The sequence below is a fragment of the Ctenocephalides felis genome, unplaced genomic scaffold (assembly GCF_003426905.1).
Source record: "Ctenocephalides felis isolate EL2017-DRISC unplaced genomic scaffold, ASM342690v1 CF-g0.4_SCAFFOLD_00845, whole genome shotgun sequence".
Lineage (NCBI taxonomy): Eukaryota > Metazoa > Arthropoda > Insecta > Siphonaptera > Pulicidae > Ctenocephalides > Ctenocephalides felis.
In genome coordinates this window covers 61,493,599-61,515,867 of record NW_020536999.1, presented here as the reverse complement: position 1 = coordinate 61,515,867, position 22,269 = coordinate 61,493,599, and the positions used below count along the sequence as shown (strand labels likewise).

The window sequence follows — 22,269 nt, the reverse complement described above, 5'->3', positions numbered from 1 at the left end:
GTATAAGTAAACTTTAAAAATTAACAATCTTGGTACGGAACCCCAACAAATTTAGTTTCCATTTCTAAAATAAAAATATCTGATAATTTGATGCGCTAATGTCTAATGATCATTTTTGACCGCCAAATATAATTTTTTTTACTTTTTCCTCTGTATTTCCGAAACCGCTAGACCTGCCATACCAAAAATTTCATCATTTCTTCATTTCGTCAATACAAGTAAAATGTTTTTTGAGTCACTCAAATCGGATACTCCGTTCTCTCAAAAACCGTTTTTGGCACCCGTATCTTCAAAACGGCTGGACCTGTCTCCACCAAAAACTAATTAGCACGTCCTGTCATCAATAGAAATCGAATGTTTTTTTAATCATTCGGTTGGTTCGTGCGTCCGAAATCGTGGACAAAAAATTGTATCCAAACATCATCAATTTTTCTTAAGGTATGCCAAAATGTTCAGAAACCTTCAAATCGTGCAGATATGCAAAAAAATTCATTTTTGATTTTTTGCGATTACTATAACTTACCCATTATACATGTTTATCTATTAACTTACCCTGCAGGAAGTTAAATATATACAAAAGTTTAAAGGCACTATCGTAAATTAAAAACAAACTTAAATGAGAATATTTTGAGCGTATTTAAATTTATTGCATTGTACCTTAAATAATCATTGAAAAATACCAATATGTAAATAATTTTAATAATGTAGTCTTGTGAAATAACGAAAAATGTCAATTTGTATAAATGTTGACAACCCCTGGTAGAATTTTTCACTTTGTAATGTTTTCGGCAATGTTTGTTATGACTGTTCTCTAAGTTAGGTTAAAAATGCACGAGTTCCTTGTAATGGGTTTTTAATCATTATTGCTTTTATTAAATAATATTATTATTTATCATAAATAACATGTGAAAAAATATTAAAATTAAATTGCATTTATTATTGTAAATAATTAGTACGAAATAATATTAATTCAGCTTAAACTATTGATGAAATTGTATTCCTTTTAAGTATTGTTTTTTAATTATTTGGTTCATAATGTCTCAAAATGTATGCATAAAATTAGCTTCTGAACGTGTGGATACAGCAATTGATAATAGTACATTTAATGTACGTCTATATACACCTGGGGAAATAATTGTTCAACAAGGAGGTTATATGCGGTAATATTATTTTAAGTAATATGTTTAATAATAATACAAATGGTTGCACTTAAAAAAATGCAAGGACTAATTAGATGATGTATTTTGAGCCAAACTATAATTTTACTTGTGTTTGCGTTGTTTACTCTTATTTTTCTTTGCAAAGATTCTGCCTTCATCATAAGCTTATAAAACTTGATAATATTAGTAGCAACTATTCTATTAAAATGCAAGTTGTGCAAAATTAATTTAGTGGACTGTAAGTTAGAATTATTCTGTCATCATTAGAAAGTGAAGAAAAGCAACTATTTACTTTGCGATATATATTGATTTTGTATCTTCTCTCATTCCTTTTACTAGACACTCTAAGGTATAATAATACACAGGTATTTGTATTTACAAACATTTATACCCCTACCCCGAAGGGTTTTAAGTGAAGTAAATAGTTTGTTTCGTTTTCCGCGATAGACAGCTTTAGTTACAAATAATTCAGAAAGTGCAGATTACAGAGGCACCAGTGATTGCTCGTTAGAAAGTTGACTCTTTGAGAAATATTTTGATGGTATGATCAAAGAAATTGGTCAACTGGTTGAAAAGTTATTTGTGCTTGAAAATTAACAAAACTAATGAAAAAAATCGCTATATTTTGCAATATTATTATGATGGAGGGAAAAACACTGTGCAGACTTGTGAAAAAAATTATGCTGTATAAGGTATTCGTTCAAAATCTGCTGATGGCAGATGGTTCGATCTCTTTCGTTCTTGTAATTTTGATGTGAAAGATGTGCCACAAACCGCTCGTCAAATCACTGAAAAATTTGATGGAATTATTAAAAAGGTAGAGGAAGATAAGTAAATCAGCTCTGTCGACATTAGGAGAAAACTAGTCATTGATAGGAATAAATGTCAAAACATTGTCGATATTAATGAAGCATTTGAATTTGAAGCATTTGAGTTTGAATAAATTTATTTGCACCCTATAAAAAAAACTGGACGAGTTTCACTAAATAAACAAAACAAACTTTTTACTTGACCCAATACAAAAAACCCTGGTCAAATCTTGACCAATTTCCTTAAATGAATTATGTAAAATAAAAAAATAAAAAAACTTGTTCTTCTATTTTGCTCAGTTTCTCATTATTGCTTTAATTTGATTAATTATATGCACCTTTAATTATTCTATTTAAATGTGAAGTGTTGGCAAACTAACTCTTCCCAAAAGTTAACTCTTCTTAATCATTAGTTAATAACAAGCATTATTTAGTTAGTGCTTTTAAGAACCTCATTAAAAGTTAAAAAACATTCCTAATAAGTACTTATAAGATTATATTATACTTATGAATTTCTTCATTATTCAAAAGCACTTTATTTCCATTTACTCATGTATCTTCTTACATTTGTAGCTTGTTCTTTGCATCTTTGCATATAAATTATCATTCTTCTTCATATAATTCAATCAATTAATTTAGTGGCCATGGAACATACACTGAAGATGATTACTTAAAAGCCTCAGTTGCTGGAGTTGTAGAACAAGTTAATAAATTGATATCCGTGAAACCTCTGAAAAGCAGATATGTCGGTGAAATTGGTGATGTTATAGTTGGACGTATCACAGAAGTTCAACAAAAAAGATGGAAAGTAGATACAAACTCCAGACTTGACTCTGTTTTACTATTGTCATCGGTTAACTTGCCAGGAGGAGAGCTGGTTAGTATAACATGTGTAACATTTAACAAACAGTATAGTTAAATATAATTGCATTTGTATAAATAAACTTAAGATTTTATCAAAAGTTTATGTAAATATTTTTTGGTTTATTTTAGCGTAGACGTTCTGTTGAAGATGAACAAGCTATGAGACGTTATTTGCAAGAGGGTGATCTTATCAGTGCAGAAGTACAAAATGTTTATGGTGATGGTTCGCTATCACTGCACACAAGAAGTTTAAAATATGGAAAGGTATTGCAGCAATTAGTTTTATTTATTAGATTAATACATCAGAATTTGGATGATATACCATAATATGTTTCTAATATCATTGTGCTTAATAAGAGGCATTTTAAGAGCTTTATTATATTGATAATGGATAAAAAATGGTTTTTAACATTATCATTCATTCAAAATTGATTTTGTCTCATGCATTTGTGGCAGTGATTGAAATGCATTGTCAATTCATAATTTATGATTTTACTTATGATGTTTAATTTATTTCTCAGTTATCTCAAGGAATTATGGTTAAAGTTTTTCCATCTCTAGTGAAACGGCGAAAGAATCATTTTCACAATTTACCCTGTGGTGCTTCTGTTATCCTCGGAAACAATGGATTTATATGGATATGTCCAACAATCAATCAAGATGTTGGTGGTGCTGGTGGTTTTACACAAAATTTAGAGGAGGTATAATAGATACTTTGACTTATCTATTTTATTCATTATAAAATCATAGTACGAAGCCCTGCATCAGATTTAAAAAATTATAAATCAAGTGCCTCTTCAACTAGTCATATGTCATGAAAATCTAAAATTCTTATCTCTAATGGTTTTATCTTAAGTGTAACTTTGTTGGTTTTCAACTAAGTTTGTTAGTTCGAATTATTCAACATGCATTTGTCATTTTAGGTGGTTCCAAGAGATGACAGAGAAATGATTGCCCGAATTAGAAATGTTATTTTAGCTTTGGCGCATTTCAAGCTTCAGTTGTGTGATACTAGTATAACCTATGCAGTGGAAGAATCTATATCTGCAAATTATACTCCTAGAGATTTAATCACACCGGAATATATGTTAGATGTTGTGATAAGAACTAAACACAGATTACAAGAATTAAATGAGTGAATATATTTTTCAGAACTGAATTCGTTTTATTTTAATTTCATTCAAGTTTAAAATAGCTTGGGATGTACTAAATGTCTTGTAAAAACGTAATTCTTCCAGAACTGAACTTTTGTCCAGAATACCTGATACAATTTAGTGATATCACAATATGACAATTTAATAAATGTGGTCGTTGTTACTACTTATTATGGGAAGCTGGGGAAAAAGACTGGTATTGAATAATTTGATTTCATAACAGAATTGAAATTTAATTAGGTTATTCAATTACATAACGGTATTAAATTATGTAATCAATGCATTTTATTTAATATATTTAATATTGGTGTTTATTTTATATATTTATAAATATATCATTAATGGTATAATGATAGTACGTTAAATATACATTTAAATATAAATATGAATCAGTTGCTGCCATAAATTTCATCAAAATCTGCTGAAAACTGGAAGCTAGAATGCCCTTGCTCTATTTGATATTATTATAAATATATATGAAAAGCACTGATGATCTGATCTATTCATCTGATCACTGATAATATGATCTAAATGTAGTAAATTCACTACAAGACTGTAGTAGATAAACTACAGTAATTTTAAATATACTGCTACGAGTATAGTAAACCAATGGTACATTGCATCTTAAAGCAAATTGCAGGAAGTTCCTGTACTGTAATTTACACATTTCATAGAACTTATAAATTTGATGACGACGTTTATATATATCTACATGAAAAGTAAATGAGAAGGACTTTATCTCATTACTTAGAATTATAAAAACTGAATTCCTAAGTTAAAATCATTTATTTCAAGTAAGTAAGTATATAAGTCAGCTTCAGAATCTCAGCTTTGATTTGATAGAAATATAAAAAAAGTTTGAATTTTTGATATCAAAATATATTTTTTTTGCCTTCTCCTAAAAACTAATTATTATTACACACTGTTAACACAAGAAAAATGTTTTTTGAATCATTCTTCCGTTCTCTCAATAACTGTTATTATTATTTGCTTGTTTTGCTCCATATCTCCAAAACGGCTCTAGCTGCCTTTGCAAAAATAAAAACCAGCAAATCTCCCCGTCAATAAGAATCGAACGTTTTATGAATCATTCTCATTGGTTGCTCTAAAACTGATATTTTAAGATCTTTTTGCTCTATTTTTTGCTATCAGCACGTCTTCCAATCGGTTGATCCGTGCTCCCGAAATCGTTGAAAAATTATATTCATACATACATACACACCCACCCTTTTTTTCTAAGGTTTGGCAAAATGTTTGGAAAGCAAATCATTTTCGATTTTCGAACAATTAACTAAATTATGGCTAATTAAACTAAAGTATTTTGGATAAATTTTAATAATACAAATTATTCACTAATAAAACTACCCAGTAAACCACAAACGTAACATAAAGTTAAAGTAACGTAGCACAGAAGAAACGTTGTTATGTATTTTATGGTTACGTTAATAAAACGTAAATGTTACGTTTAATTGTAACCTTTAAACGTTAATGCATGGTTTTCTTCATAACGTAACCGTTCAGTTACAGTGTATTGTAAGTTTAACATACAAAATGGACGGTGTGGTACAGCTGTTTCACAAAACTGTCAAAAAGATAGGTTACGTGTTCTACTCTTTTATGTATGCGAGACTCTATGCACGAAAATACAATTGAAAGTTATTCGTGACTCTATATATTTTACTTTTCTGTCTATGACTAATGGCTCTAATGGACGCTTCATATTGAAGATCTTTTGACAAGCAAATTATTTCATTCTTTTGAAGCATTTATTTAATCATTATTTATATGATTAATATTTTATATGATTAATGTAGAACGTATTAGTTATGCAGTGTGCAGTTAAAATGTTTAAAATGGAATCGATCAAGGTAAGTATAAATATAAAACATGTGTAAATTATTTTAATTTATATATTATTATAATAATGATTTTTTTTTTCAGTATATAGTTGGACCTTAATGGAAATTCTATTCGCGTATTTTGTTATTTGTAGATGTTTTCATCAAATGTATGTTTATCAAATAATAATTAAATTCTACAAAAAATCATAACCTCAATGATTATTGCAATGTTGAGTCAAAAGGTTAGTAAAAATGAGATATACAAATACAAATTTAATATTTGTAGCCCCTTCAGTAACAATAATATAGTTCGGCTAAACAGGAATAAAAAACTAATACAATGGTTTTCAATTGAAGAAATATAATGACTCAGAACATAATAAAGATATTTGCTCAAATAAAGAATATGAATGCAAAGTTAGAATATAAAATAATAATCCACCATCATCACGAAAAAATGATTTGAAGAAGAATAAAATTTTTACAGCATTAAATGATGACACTCGTGTCATGTGTCATGGAATTGGTATACCCCATTATGATAGTTAGAGATGATTAGATGATTTAGTATTAATTTTTTATGATTTAGTTTTAGCAAAAATATGATTTAAAAGTCGGTGGATGAAATTTGGCTGAACTGACAAGAAACAATTAAGACAATATTTGAGCAATACGTTCATAAAGGAATTAGCTGCACTTTGTTCTTAATAAATAATGAAAGTAAATAGAGGTAATTAGAAGTATTGTTACAATTTATAATAATAATCACAATATTTCCAAATCATAACCTTCTATTGTTTTTACTTCAGCAAAAATATATTTAAAAATTCAGAGACTAAAATCTTCTTTATTGTCTAAAGTGTAATTCGATGAAGAATTAATATGTTTTTGGTATTGTTGAAAGGACTGCCTAGCTGTCAATAACTTGAAAATAATGAATATTTTTAGAGGTAATGTTACAAAAAATTTAAATCAATATTATCAATAAACAATTTGTAGAAATTGTTTCTAACCTGTTTGGTTCTGTTTTAGATACATTTACAAACAGAAAGCAGTGAAATGGTTTCAATTTGATAAACAAAGGTTGCCAAGAATTTTACACAAGACTTATTTCAATGGTTAAAATTTTATAATCAAAATAAAACATTTAATTCCATCCTGTTAAATAGAAATTTGTTAGAATTGTTATTTTTTGTTTTAGATTAATCAAATTTTTAAAATCCAAATTTATATTCTGTAGTTTTGTAATTTTAAGTATATGTTATGTAAATTTTGTAAATTCTTAATTATAATATGAAATAAAATTAATATAAAAAATGGTTTCTATATTTACAGGAAATTTATTAAATTTTTAAGTTACATCAAAGACACCTACACGTTAATTTAGTAATTTAGAAACCTAACAAAAACGAAACCGTTACGTTTTCGCGCAATTTGGAAACGTTACATAAACGAAACCGTTATGTTTTCGCGTAACTAAACAGGCCGTTACGTTTTTGAGGCGGAAATAGATACGTCTGTGTGCCTCTTAGGTTACGTAACCGTTATATTTTACGTATAATCTGTTACGTTCTATTAACGTTTTCATTACGTTTTGTGGTTTACTGGGTAAACTATTCACCTGATCTGATCACTTAGAAATTCCACATTTACTTAGTTCAGGCAGTAATCAAAGCTTCTGTGATCTATTATTTGCCTGTTAATAATTTAACAGCGACATAAAGTTTCTTATCACATTAATTAATTAACAATTATTAAGATAAATTTTATCTAACGATGATCTAACGTATATGATTATGATTTCACATATTTTTGCTTGTGGATACTCAGCTACTTCTTTTTGCATGGTTACAAACATCTGTGAAATTAGCCACATTAGTTTTTTGACAACTAGCACATGTTTGTGTTTTGATTTAACCAAACACAAATAAGCATTTGAAATCAAAGTTACAAAATAATAGAGAATGACAATAACATTAAAGATAAAACGATTCAAAAATGAATTATGTGAAAAGCGTATTCAACAAAAAGTTCTCTTTTCAAAAATCTTCTACGTGGGTTGTACCTGAAAATGAACATATTTTAACTACCCCTGAATTTTTATGCTTTGAATTGTTACAATTAAAAGAACATTTGAATTCTGTGAAAAGTAAATTAAACGTTTATCCTATTGAAGAATGGAGTATGCACACGAAAAAACGGAACCCAGCTGGGGAGGTATAATTATTATGAATTTATTTTATTTCATTAATTTAAGTTTTGATATATATGGTTACTTATTTTATTTCATAACTAATATTATTTGTTCACTTGCTTATTGACATTCATTAAATGTAGTAATTAGTACTCAGCTAAATCCCATGAAAATAGTTTTATATGCAGAAATTGTTAATGCCTTCTTCTTTACAGTCGATTTATTCTTTTTGACAAAGTATATTTGTTTTTATTTGAAATATTTTACCCTATTTAAAATATTACTTATTCTTTTCTAATACAATTTTTAAATGTCCTTTATATTGTAGATACAATGGAAATTAAGGAACACCTACAACGCAGAGTTTGTCACTCAAGCTTGGTGCAAGATGTTCGAGTGTTTATGTTCTTATGACCTGGTATCATTATCGCCTGGCGATAAAGAATTTAATAGCTTGCATTTATGTGAAGCTCCAGGGGCTTTTATAGCTGCTTTAAATCATTTTTTAAGAACTAGACATAAAGATGTTCGGGTAAGAAAGAAGAATTATTTATAGCTTAAGAAAGTTTTTCAAATTATAAATTTTTAGTAACGATGATATAAGTAATCATACGGTAATGCTGAGTTTTATTAATTGTTTTTATTTTTTATGCTCCTACTGGAAAGATGTATTTGTAAAATTGTGTTTATTCTAACAATGAGTGCTCATAGTGCCAGAGTACTATTTCTAAATTATTCTCAAAATCTTTTTAGTAGTTACATGTATCAGTAACAGTTATGTTACTTCTTTATTTACATTGTGTATCAATAGAGTTTAGTTTATTAACAAACATTTATGTTTAAATATATTTCCCAATTTTCTACAGTATTAGAATACAATTATTGATAACAGATTTTATTTTAATACATAACTATCTTTCTAACTATTCGAATGCACAATATAAGTTTTTTAAAATATGCTAATCCAAACAATTAAAAGAATGACTATTATTTCCAGTTCAATTGGATTGCAACTACTTTAAATCCATATTATGAAGGCAACCAAGTCTCTAACATGATTTTGGATGACCGGCTCATGCTGCATACATTGGACCATTGGCATTTCGGACATGATTTTACTGGAAATATAATGGACATGAAGAATATAGAAAGTTTGAGAACTGAATGTGAAAAAATTAAGCCGGTTAGTTTAATTTAAATATATAATATTTTTTATATTAAGTATATTAAGAAATAACATAGTTAAAATGATTTGAGTTTTAGAAATGGTTCTGCCAATTTTACTGCATTTATAAGATTTGCAGTCCAGTAATCTCTGAAAAAACATATAAATATAATTTTTTAAATTCTCAAAGGAGAAGTTCATGTTCTCGCCAGAAAATTACTTCTTAATTTTGTTTTCTCAACGTTACAAGTCATTCTGAGTCATTCTGAATTGTTTGACGTCAAACTTGGGTAACATGTGTTTGTGGAAATTAGTTTTTGGTAAAGATCAGTCATAATTAATTGTTGAATTTTTTTTTTTTGTCTATTTTTATAAAATCTTGTATTGCGATATAGATCATGATCTTATAGGACATACTAAAATATTGAAGGCCTACAATAAGTAGCTCAATCATAAAAATTAATTGTATACTGAAATAATGTACTGCGCTTTCAGAAAATGCACAGTATATGTATATTTAATCCATTTGTCAATGAATGAATTGTGAATAGTATGCATTAGTTTCTTTCAATATAATACTCTACAACAAGGTGTAGAGTATATTTATAAATCAGCCATAAATTAATATACTGATTTTTTATTGATTGCCTTAAGGTAAAATGCCACTTACATCTAGTTTCAATATTATTCAAATTTGAATTTGGACAATTTACCAGATTGTTTTCACATAGATTGTCGATGATGCTTTTAAATAAAATATATTATAATTTAGGTTGTCCTAATTACTGCTGATGGTTCCATAGACTGTTTTCGCACACCAGAAGAACAAGAAAATAAAGTAGCACAACTGCACATTTATGAAGTGTTGACTGCATTATTAATTTTGCATTGTGGGGGTTCATTTATGCTGAAAATGTTCACATTTTTCGAATGTTCAAGTATAAATATATTATATTTATTAAACTTATGCTTTGCATCAGTAAGTGTTTTTAAGCCGGCCACATCTAAAGGTGGTAACTCAGAAGTATACGTCATTTGTATGGGTTATAATCGAAGTAACAAATTTTTAGATCTTGTTTATTTACTACTAAACAAGCTTGAAAATAAAGTGCTTTTTGAAAAATCAATATTCAGAAGACAAGATGTACCAGATGACTTTTTAGAGCAAGTGTATAATTGTGCTCGGTATTTCATGCATATCCAATGTTCGGTTATTGAAAATAATATTTCAACCTTTCACAAGCCAGTCGCTTATCATCTCGTGCAAAAATATAAAAGTTCAGTTACACAACATTTTTTAAAAGAATACCAAGTCGAAGTTATAGAAGAAAATTTGAAATTAGTATGTGGTGTTATACAATATAATTCACTTAACTTAAATCCTCGTCTGCATACCGGAAACTATGATGAGCGCACCAGATTATTAAAAGATGAAGAAAAACTTAAATTTCTTCAAGAACGTTGTAATCATTTTCAGATATATCATTGGACAGAAAAAGATGGTTTTAAGATTTTAAATATTTGTACAAAATTGAATGATTTTGAATTATTATTTAAGTTTGGTAAACCTGTTAGTATTTTAGGAAGCTCCAAATTTATATTTGCCCCTCTTTTAGATATGCATAAAGAGTGTTTAAGAATATGTAATAATAATGCTTTACAAAAATCAAATGAAATAGCATGGCTTAATATACATGACTTTTTAAAAGGTGAAAAATTTATTTGGACTGTGAATGATAAAATAGATTTTTATATGAATTATGATGAATATGAGAAAAAAACATTCACAAAATTTTTACAATTCCAATTACAACCTGGTCAAAATATTGCAGTTTGGAATTTTCCGACATATACTTTATTTTCTGTTGGAGTTTTGTATTTATTAGCTAATTTTTATTTTGAAAGAATTGTATTTGTTAAATATAACTGTATATTATTTTTAAATTTTAGAAGCTGTATGGAACCTTATTTAAAAGTAATATTAGATTGTATAAATAAAAGAAAAGATGACAAAAGTATTTTATCTGTAGTACCAATAAGTAATATTTGTAGCGGACAGTTTTATAGTGATGTTTTAATGTTCAATAATGCGAACTTGATGTACGAAAGTCACATACTTTTATACAATTAAATTATATAAATATTTTTTATAAATTTTGAAACTGAATGTGTTATTAATTCAGTATACCTATAAAACAAACTATTGATGGATAAGATTAATAAATTTATGATCATTGTTTTAGGTGAAATATTTTTGCATTTACTAACTTATTTATGAACAGTATAAAGATAAGAGATGTAAATTTTTTGCCCTTTTTCATATAAGTGTTATTATATAAGTGATTCTCTTTCTGTACTTAATATATAATGAAATCTTGTGACACTAATAATCAATATTGATTGTAATACTAAATAGCATATATTATTTATATTTTAAGTCCAAGAAAGTTATTGTTAATAGCTGTAAGTATTTGGTGCAATCACTTTTGGTTAGGGAATGTAAGAAAACATTTGCAATAAAAACAACATTTAATCACATCCATTAAAACAGAAATTCATATGGTGAATACAGATGATAAAAAGTGTATTGATGTTTCAAATGTAAATGATTAATTATAAAATAATATGAAAAGAATAATTAACTCAAATGCCTTAAAATAATTTTAATTCACATTTTTTGGGAAGAAATATATTTGGCGCAGACTTTCTACAATGAAATGAAACAATGTTCGAATTAATAATTTCAAGTGATATTTGCAGATGTTATGATCAATTTTAAAACAAAATTAGCCATTAATGATTAAATGTTCGATATGCTTTTAAAATTTGCTTTGTTGGATTTTTCGTAACTCCTCGAAACATATTTTTCTCTGGTTTTTGATGGAATTATCAAATTGCATTTTCTATGTGTTTTTAACATTTTACGCAGAGGTAGTCTGTGTTAATATGGTACTAAAATAAGCAATAAATTATCTAATTATTCGTAAGAACTATTATCAAAATTCTTATTAAGATTATTATGGTTTCTGACATTGCAATTTATGAGATAATATAATTAAAAATATTACATATAAATTATAGTCTATAAATAGTCTGCAATGAAAGTTGTTTTAATCTATTGTTTACAAAATTCAATATTTTAATATTGCGCGTATTTAGCGCAAAATTAAATTTCCAAAGTGACATTAAAATATTGTTTTTACAGATCACAGTTTGCGCAAAAATATTCGAAATAGTTGCATAAGAAAGAAAGGTTTTCATATTTTTCCAAAGCTTAGTTATTTATTAATAATTTTTATTGCATCAAAATTGAAATACTATTTTAATATAACAGTTAACCAGAAATAAACGTTTTTTATAGCTTTTTAATGAAATTTCAAAACAAAAAAAAGATCACTTTTGAATTACCCGCCTCCCTATTTCCTACGGCTGTCGTTGAATTTCGACAGCGCTGTCGTCGGTTGCGTCTCTGGACGTCATATTATTGATCGCCGAGCTGTGGCAGTCGCCATGTCGCCATTTTGAAAATTAGAGAAAACAGAGTTTGGTGTAATAATTATTAACAAATCTTGGATCATCTGCTATATTATAAGTGATTTGTGTGTGTTATTAATTTAGTGAGTGTGTGCACAACTGAACGGATTAAGGTGAGTGAATATTTTGCTAGTTATCTTGTGAATAAACATTGAAATCGAGAACGCCGATTGACGTCTTTGTTTTGTCAAATAACGGGACTCATTTTCCTTCGAGGGCTTCGATAGATCTTTTCTTAATGATGCTTCAAGATACTATAATGTTAATGGTTCGTTTTGCTAATGGTGTGATGATTTTTTTGACTGTTCCAAAGTTTGTTTGGGTCCATTTCATCTTGGGGTTAAGGAACAAAGTACCCGACCTTCGAAGGAGTTTATCATTAAACATATTATCCTATACGAAATATCATTTATTTTTGTAGACCTCTCCTACAAATGTGCATAACTACTGCGCAATTATAAAAGGTATTGCATTCAGATAAGGTATTGCATTCAGATATTCTATGGAATTAAAACTGTTAATAACACCCGTTATAAAACATTTCGACCAATACAAATTTTATGGCTTCACAAATTCTTCAATCGGATCTCGAAATAACTTAGAAACGATTTTAGGACATTTTAATTGAATTTCGACATGTTGACAATGTCCTATTTTGAATAAATATGACATAATTACATAACCTATAAAACCAAAATTTGGATGACAATGAAAAATCTATTTTTGCATATATTCACTGATAATTCATTTATGTTTACTTGTATCAAAAATATATATTCACTGTTGATTTCATGTATTGCTATGGTTTTAAATACATATACAAATTATAGAATAATCAAATAAAATAAGATATCAATTTTTCTGAACTTATTTGACGCCTTAATTTGATTTTAATTATGTTTGAGGTTTGGTAGTTGTTAAAAGAGGTTATAATTAAATGAGAATTTAAAATCAAATATATATATTTATTATTAAAATGTGAATTTATTCTGAATTGAAATTTGTACATGTGTAATGTATATGAGTTTTGAGTTTTTTATAATAATTTTGATGTTGAAATATGTGTTTCAAATTCTTCAGGACAGTACATCAAATAAAAAGGGAAGATCGATTTTATTACATTAATTTAATTCAGAATTCAGATTTTCACAATTAATAGGGTAATGAGAATTAATGTTCCACAAACTAATCTATAATATTTTATCGTTCTCTTTAATGTGAATTATAATTTTAACAAATATTGTATATTTATTATTAAATTATAAAAAATGAAATAAACAATAATTATTATAATATTTAATTATCGAATCGGAAAATAAGGTTCACAAGGTTTCATTTGCATTTACAGCACCTAATTCAGGAACATGTTAAAATTATATTATTAAATTTGTAGAAGATTTATATAATTTATATTATCTGATTTAGTCCATAATTATTAATAATTTAATTGCCTCTTTAAAATTATGAGAAAATTTGATTATAAATCAATTTCTAAAATTTAAAAGCAGTTATGAACTAAAATAACCTATAAATTTTAACTTTATTTTAAAATCTACTTTTACGTTTTTTAAAATTGTTAGTATTGTATGTATTGTATTGAAGTATAAGAAATTCCCACAATATACAAGTATACAATAAAATATACTTTTAACTTTATATTGTATAAATTATACAACTTTAATTATAGCAAATTTAGTTTAATTTTAAGCTGCATCATCCATTGGCTTTTGGTACTCGTTCCTTGCTTTAATATAAAATTTATCAAATTGATTTTTTTTGAAATTTTTTACGTCGTAAATAGTAATTTCAATAATAAATATCGTAATGGTTCTAAATTGTTACTTACAATTGTTAATTTTTATTTTTGCGTAGTATGATATTTCTATATGACATGTTTGTGTAATAATTCATTCATAAAATCCATCAACATTCATTTTCATTCATCCTTATCTAAGTATAAATTTTTGTCGATTGTTCCACTACCTCCATTGATTATATTTATATTGAATAAATGTTTGAAGAACATGTTTTGATTGTAAAAATCAGAATGTAAATATTTGAAATCGAGTATATAGTCAATCTCTTTGACATAACATTAATAAACTATAATATGAATCACCGAAAAATCACAACAATAACATCTCAATAATTCGGCGATTGGTTTTGAAAATAGAATGCATTCACGCGTTATCGCGTTGCGACGCGAATTATTTGCACATTTGTTTATCACACGAAATTTCTTGTCGATTAATCATATCGTGACACAAATTTGGATCTAATGTTTAGTCATTGCGATTTTTGCAATAATAAATATTTGTTCTAAATGAGTATTGCGTAATAAATACCGAGATTTATGGGCCAAATCTCCAAAACACATCTTACTTATTTTGTTAAAATATTATAAGTGGGATAGCTATTCTCGGTCACATATTTTATGTTATGACACTTAGGAGATAACAATAAGCAGCTTAAAATAATGGATACTGAAGCGTTGCACTTATAAATAAAATAGATGTGAAGTTGAACTAATGTTATTTTGACCATTGTGCCATTTTGAGGTTAGTTTTCAGCCATTGGTAGTATCAAAAATGTGTAAAAGCCATAGACCTTAAACTACATGGACTGCTAGTCCTGATGTTTTTAACTTCCCGTAGGGCGAGTTATAGTAATCGCAAAAAAATCGAAAATGAATATTTTTATATATCTTTACGTTTCAAAACCTTCTGAACATTTTGGCATTCCTTAGAAAAAAAGTGTCCGCTTTGCCCTTGCCTCTGGTCCCCACGGAAACCGCCGTAGCATTACTTCGTGGGGGGAAGATCTAGAATGATATAAATTCTTAACCTTCTTATAATCAATGTTATAATTCATAAACATTAGAAAAAAAAAGTGTGTGTGTGTGTATATGTGTGTGTGTGGATACAAATTTTCGTCGACGATTTCGGGAACACGGATGAAGCGATTTGGATATTTCAAAAAACATTCGATTCGTATTGATAAGGAGACGTGCTGTTTTGTTTTTGGCGAAGGCAGGTCTAGCCGTTCCAAAGATATGGGGCAAAAAGTGCAAAAAACGGTAACTCAGTGTTTAAGAAAACGGAGCGTCTGATTTGAATAATTAAAAAAAACATTTTACTTGTATCAACAAGATGAAGAACTGATCAAATTTTCATGAAGGCGGGTCTAGCGGTTTCGGGAAAATAGTAAAAAAAAGTGCCATTTGGTCTAATGATCATTCGACATATGCACATGAAATTATCAGATATTTTATAGTGATTTTAACAATAAGTATAAATTTTGTTTACATTCCTATGGGTTCCATACCAATGTTTATCCGTTAGACGGCGACGCGTCGCTTAAGCGCTTCGATATTTCGTCTCTATGCAGTTAAAGCAGTACGATTGCTTTGAAAAAAGTTCAGAATTTCAAAAGTATTTTAAAATAATTTTTTCTTCAAAAAGTTTTTTTTTTTTCAAAAAAAACGTAATTCTTTGTCAAAAATTTATAGTTTTCAAAAAATCTAATTTTTTTAGAGTAATTTTTTTTCAAAAATGTTAATCATTAAAAAAAATAATTTTTGGTATGGGAAGTTCCAGCAATTTGCCTTAAGGCACGATGCCATGCGCCCCACTAGTTTCCATGTTATTAGCATAGTAGTTTTAGTTATTTGTCCAACTTATAGTCATGTGATACAATGTTGAATGGAAAGGCTTTATTAATATAATACAATATCTAGATTTCAAATCAATTCCTTTCGCTTCTGCGATTATTCACAATTTTTTATACAATTTGTATATATCTGGGAGAATATATGCTCGATATCCTCTTATTGTTGAAGAAGTGACTTATACAATCTAGTCCCCACCTCAGTCATCTCGGTATCAAGCAGTGTGATACTTATTTATCTATTTATAAGCAAGCTGTAATCAATAATAATAAATATTATTTCAGGCTCTTGTCAAGCTATAATTCATACTTGAGGGAAAGTAATTTTAAAATATTCATATTAAAAAAAATCAAATTTTGAGAATGAGACTTCAAAAATAATCATGTGGTGGTGCATGGCATCGCAAATTCTCGAACCGAAAATTATTTTTTTTAAAAAAGCTTTAAATTTTTTGAAAACTGAAAAAAATAGAAATATATAAAAAAAAACACTTTCATGAAAAGCTTGTAATTATTTATTATATTTTGTAATTTTTTCAAAATTTTGAACTGTTTCATTTTTGGTACTTTTGTTTCCCATTCTTTAATACGGCTGGACCTACCTTTATCAAAAATTAATCAGCACCTCTCATCATCAATACGAATCGAATGTTTTTTTAATTAGTCAAATCAGTTGATGTGTGTTACCGAAATCGTCGAAGAAAATTTCCGTTCCGTTTTTTTTTCTAAAAGCAATATTTGTCTCGGTTTTAGGTCTTTTGTTCCGGATTGTCCCGGATTTTAAAAAGGTTTTGATTGCCAATATTTCTTCAAATATATTGTCCATATAAGTTTTTAGTTCTCCAACGAGACCCCCCCCCCGCTCTCACACACATTCTAATCCGTCCCGGATTTCATGCAAAAAAATATGGTCACCTTAGTAATATACAAAAGAAAGAAGGGTGGTTGGTCTGTGAGTTGCACCGAAAAAAATACTAAATTAAAATATGAGGTAGAAATCACATATTCTTGGCATAATGTAATTAATATGACAACATTGTCAAACAAATAACCTTCATTTTTGTTTATAAATAAGTTAGATTATTATAGGTTAATGAAGTCAAACTTAGGCTACGTTTCCTAACATTTCATAATACTAAACTAATTCTTTTTCATGCATTCGAAAAAAGTTTGGAGAAGGCTTGGATGTTCTTTCTAAGCAAGAGTTACTATAGGTTAGTGGATTCCTCTGATTATAACAAAATTTTAATTTCATGCACATTACGTCGCATTTAAAATTACAGTTATTAATAATTCATTGTTTGAAAACGCAACGGATCGAGCAGTTACGTCAGTCGGTGAATATCGCATACCAGACCTCAAAGGAGTCTACTACAACTCTTGAACTCACAATGGTTTTTAAGATATTTATGGTATCCAAACATTAAATTATCTATCTACGTCTATTTATTTTTATTTTTTAATAATTAATAAACAACAATCAAAATTACATATAATTTTATAAGCTATTCTGCTATGATTTAACAATAAAATTTTACATAATAGGAGAAATATAATAATAATATAAATAGAAAATGATAATGGTTACAATAAAACTAATAACAATAATAATGACAATATTACTAATAATAATAATAAAAAAAAATAATTTTATCAGGATCACCCCATTGAGCGATCATTTACAAAAAAATAAATCTACTCAAGTAAATCTGTTGAGAAGTTTCTTTTAAGTATTCTGCTTGTTGGCGCATGCAGAAGTGGTTACAATAGTTTGTTAAGATGGTTTTCAATTTTGTGGAGTGAGGCTTTTGTCCTTGATAACATTTTTAATATAAGATATGTACAGGTCATTGTCAATAGTGTGGTTTGAAACATGTCATGGAGCATTGCATATTCTTGAAGAGTCTTGGATTGAATTATTTGCATCATAACTATATTAGATTTGCTGGCACATCCCCATAGTTCAATGCTATAGGTCCAAATTGGTTTAATAATGGTTTTATATATTAAGACCTTATTAACCAGAGATAGTTTGGAGTTCTTTCCTATTATCCAAAATAATTCTTTCAAACGTTTCTTTCCGGAGGGTAAAAGTAATATGGAGAGGTTTTGTTGGTTTGTTTTTTATTTTCCCATTTTTTGCCCATTCTTCAATTAGATTTAAAAGTTGTTGAGCTTCATAAACGCTGTTTTTGGATTTTCATCAAATGCAAGAACTGATGCAATATCGTCTGCAAACGTGGCAGTTGTTGTTTGCCTGGTGGGATAATCATTTGTAAAGAGCAAATATAGAAATGGTCCCAACACCCTTGTCTGTGGAACCCCGGCCTTCATAATGTTCGGTTCTGTATAATTACAACTATTTATTATATTTTTATTTGAAATTGTCTATTGTTTAAATAGAATGAAGAAGGAGAAATCCAAGTCTTGTATGCCAACAGCTTATCAAATGCTCGACCTATGTCGACCATCGACAAAATCGCAAATAACACTCAAACCACTATTTTATAGTTTATTGCTCGAGAAAATTTGGAAGATATGTCGAAGGTTGATAAGTCGAAAGATGATTTAGAAGAATTGAAAGACCGAAAGTTAAAGAATTTGAACAAACATCAATAAAAATAATGTAGTATATTGTCAAATACTATATATAGAATATTATAGTAATACATTGTCGTATATCATGTACAAAAAATTATCGTAGTCTGTTTTATGTAACTTTCGACAATAATTTCAACACATTCGACATGAAGTCTTTGAAGTTATTAGTATTTTTATTGTTATTAGTACAAGTTGGATGATATGATTGTAATGAAACTTTTGTCCAACGTTTAGTCTTGCCATATTTTTTTGTTAAAAAAGAACATCAATTTCTTGAAGAATCCAACTACACTCTGACAGTGATGTTCAGAAGAATTATCACAATGATCGTAGTTTAGAGCAAATACAATAATGTTTCATATTTCAATTTTCCAACTCCTGAATATTTCCAAACGTGACATTTCTTCTATGGCAGAGCATTTGTTTCAAATTAACATATAAATTATTAAATTCTCCATATTACTAATAAATGGATTTTAGTAATTTGTATGCGTAGTACGATTTGTTGTTAATGACATAACGACATAAATCATGTTTTGTTGAACTACGTTGTACGAAATAGTTAATGGTTTGTGAAATTAATAATTGATTTTACTTCGTTTAATTCATTGTGCGAAAAGCCAAATTGGAACAAAATTTGTATGCTTTGATAATGATACCAAAATAGTTCAGACAACACTAAAATTTGCTTATGCATCAAGTTTAATTTATACATGGTTTTAATTTTTGAATTGGTTATATCGAGGAACTTATTCATTTGAATTGCTTAGTTTACTTGAAACTAAGTGATTTATTTCAATTTTTGCAACATAGTGTTTAAATAATCATTTAAATATTTACACATTTGAAGTTTCTTGTCCGAATGATTCGTATGCCATATATTATCATCACTATCTATGTATCTTAATACCTGTTTCTTATGTTTATTCTTTTCTCCAAAAAATAGTTTTATAGTTCAAAATATTGCCTTGTGTTTAATTATTTTAGTTTTCTTCTTAATGAATCATATAATGAAAAATTGTGCAATTCTTCATCACTTGCATTTTGCGGCCTTGTCTAGTATAACAAAAATTTTTCATGCACAAACTAAGTTTTGCACTGTTCAGTGAAGTTGCTTTAAAACGTATCAGTAGATACTTATATACCCCGTTTTTATTAACTTCCCGAAGGAGAAATTTGTTTTCTCATCGACGTTTCAAGCCATCCTGAATCGAATGAGACCAAATTTGGAAAAAGTATGTGTGTGTGAACAGATTTTTTGCCGTAAATCGACGTTTTCTCAAAAACGGCTGGACCGATTTCAAAAATTTAAAAGCCATTCGATGTATCTCAATGAGGACTATTGTTTGTCAGATTTGTGCGACGATCGGCCCAGCCGTTTCTTCGTAAATAGCAGAGAAGTGAAAAGTTTTTCGTCCACGTTTTAGCACGCAATTCTGAATCGATTTTGAAAATTCAAAAATCGTTCGAAAGATATTGGTTGGGAATCGTGCTGATTAGTTTTTGGTAAAGATGGGGCGGGCCGTTTTCTTGTAATAAAGTTTAAAAAAAAAACGACGATTTTTCTTATTTTTTTGACGGTAGTTACCATAGTCTTCTAGATCATACTAAAATATTACAGCCCTACGACAACTCGTTTATTAATCGCTTCGTATTGACCTAGCAATATGTTGTCCGTTATGAAAATATTCATTAAAACAATCTATTTACTATTGATCATTGCGACATCAATTTAATTTTAATGATGCTCTTTAATTTCTATCGTACCGTGTCTTCTCTAACTTTAATTCGTTCAAGAGTCATTTGTCATGGCTGGAAGATTGCATTTTATGCCTGAAACGTGTTTGTTAATTTCTGGAGCATATCCATATAGAATTAAATAATTTTTGTATATTACCAGAAGTTGTATTAATTGATGAAAAGCGATGCTCTTGAAATATTACTTTGTGTTGAGGTATATATAAATAAAAGTTCACTGGAAATTATCATCTGCTTATATAATTACAAATTTAACTAGGTGTAAGTGGTATTTTGCTCTAAGGCAAGTTGCATGAAAACGTGTAAATAACCGATTTAATCAATAAATATTCAATTTGTATATGATCTAACTGCCTAACAGTTTGTTTACCTGTTTAAGTGACTACCTGTCTTAGTTGTCTATTTGTCTACTTCTGCCTGTCCACGCGTTTGCCTGTCTGCATTTCCATCTGGCTAGATGACTACCTGTCAATCTGTCTACATGTTTAAATGTCTATCTTCCTATTTGTCTACTTACATTTGACACTTGTTCACCCATCATCTGTGTATCAATATTTCTAGATCTATCCAATTTTACTATTTTTGCTGCAACTCTGAAACCGCTGGATCTGCCTTTGCAAAAAGTAATCAATTTTTCACTCCTTCAATACAATTAAAATCTTGTTTGAATCATTCGAATCGGATGCTCCCTTCTCTCAAAAACTGCCATTTATGCATTCCCAAAACGACTATATAGGCCTGTCTTTGAAAATTTGAAACATATCTTCCAATTTGACTATTTGTCTACTTGTTTGCCTGTCTTTCTGTATACCTGTCTACCCGTCACCTGTGTATCAATATTTCTATATCTATATAATTTTACTACTTTTCCTGCAACTCTGAAACCGCTGGATCTGCCTTCGCAAAAATGTAATCAATTTTTCACTCCGTCAATACAAGTTCTTCTCTCAAAAACTGCATTTTTGCATCCCCAAAACGACTATACATAAAAATTTTATCCATTTTTTGCGATTATTGTAACTTACCCTACTGGAAGTTACTAAATAATTGAACAGACAAGTGATTGCATTGCTTGCATTTTTATTTCTAGCTGTCTGTATATAGCTGCGTTTTTCATTTAATATATCACTTTCTTTTATTAGTCATTGAGTACGTTCTAATTACTGGATTTGCAATAAATCGATGCGTGAATTCATTTGTATGATTCTAAAACCAAACCTCGATAGATATAAATAGCGTTCTATAATAAGTTTTTTTTAATTGTTAATGATTTTAAATAATAATGTGCAGAATCGAACAAGCGTAACAGAAAATATACAGAAAAAGTGAAGGTCGAGTTTGTTCACTGAGGGTGATACTAAATGTATCTTTCCAGTATAATGAAAGGAAAATAATTTTATAAAATTATTCAGTGGTCACGAAACAGGATTAGTCTACGGTTTCACATGTTTTTTTCATCATGATATTCCAAAGTTTTTATAGATATTCTTGGTTGATATTATGAATTCGTGCTTCTAGATTTT

General features: G+C 28.2%; 1 protein-coding gene, 1 long non-coding RNA gene and 1 pseudogene across 2 annotated transcripts; all 3 read left to right on the top strand.

Annotated features, from left to right (window-relative positions):
* The first annotated feature begins 880 nt into the window (after window positions 1-880).
* Window positions 881-3,972, top strand: LOC113386876 (exosome complex component RRP4-like). Its single transcript, XM_026624637.1, has 5 exons — window positions 881-1,160; window positions 2,609-2,846; window positions 2,963-3,097; window positions 3,355-3,534; window positions 3,757-3,972. The coding sequence occupies exons 1-5, from the start codon at window positions 1,036-1,038 to the stop codon at window positions 3,970-3,972; spliced, it is 894 nt and encodes a 297-aa protein (XP_026480422.1). The 5' UTR covers window positions 881-1,035.
* Window positions 3,973-6,308: 2,336 nt separating this feature from the next.
* Window positions 6,309-6,935, top strand: LOC113363377. The gene is made up of 4 exons (XR_003365891.1): window positions 6,309-6,354; window positions 6,418-6,558; window positions 6,638-6,778; window positions 6,861-6,935. It is a non-coding gene; the product is annotated as an uncharacterized LOC113363377 (long non-coding RNA).
* An 830-nt stretch (window positions 6,936-7,765) lies between these two features.
* The window catches only part of LOC113386867, a 23,550-nt pseudogene continuing 9,046 nt past the window's right edge, over window positions 7,766-22,269 (top strand).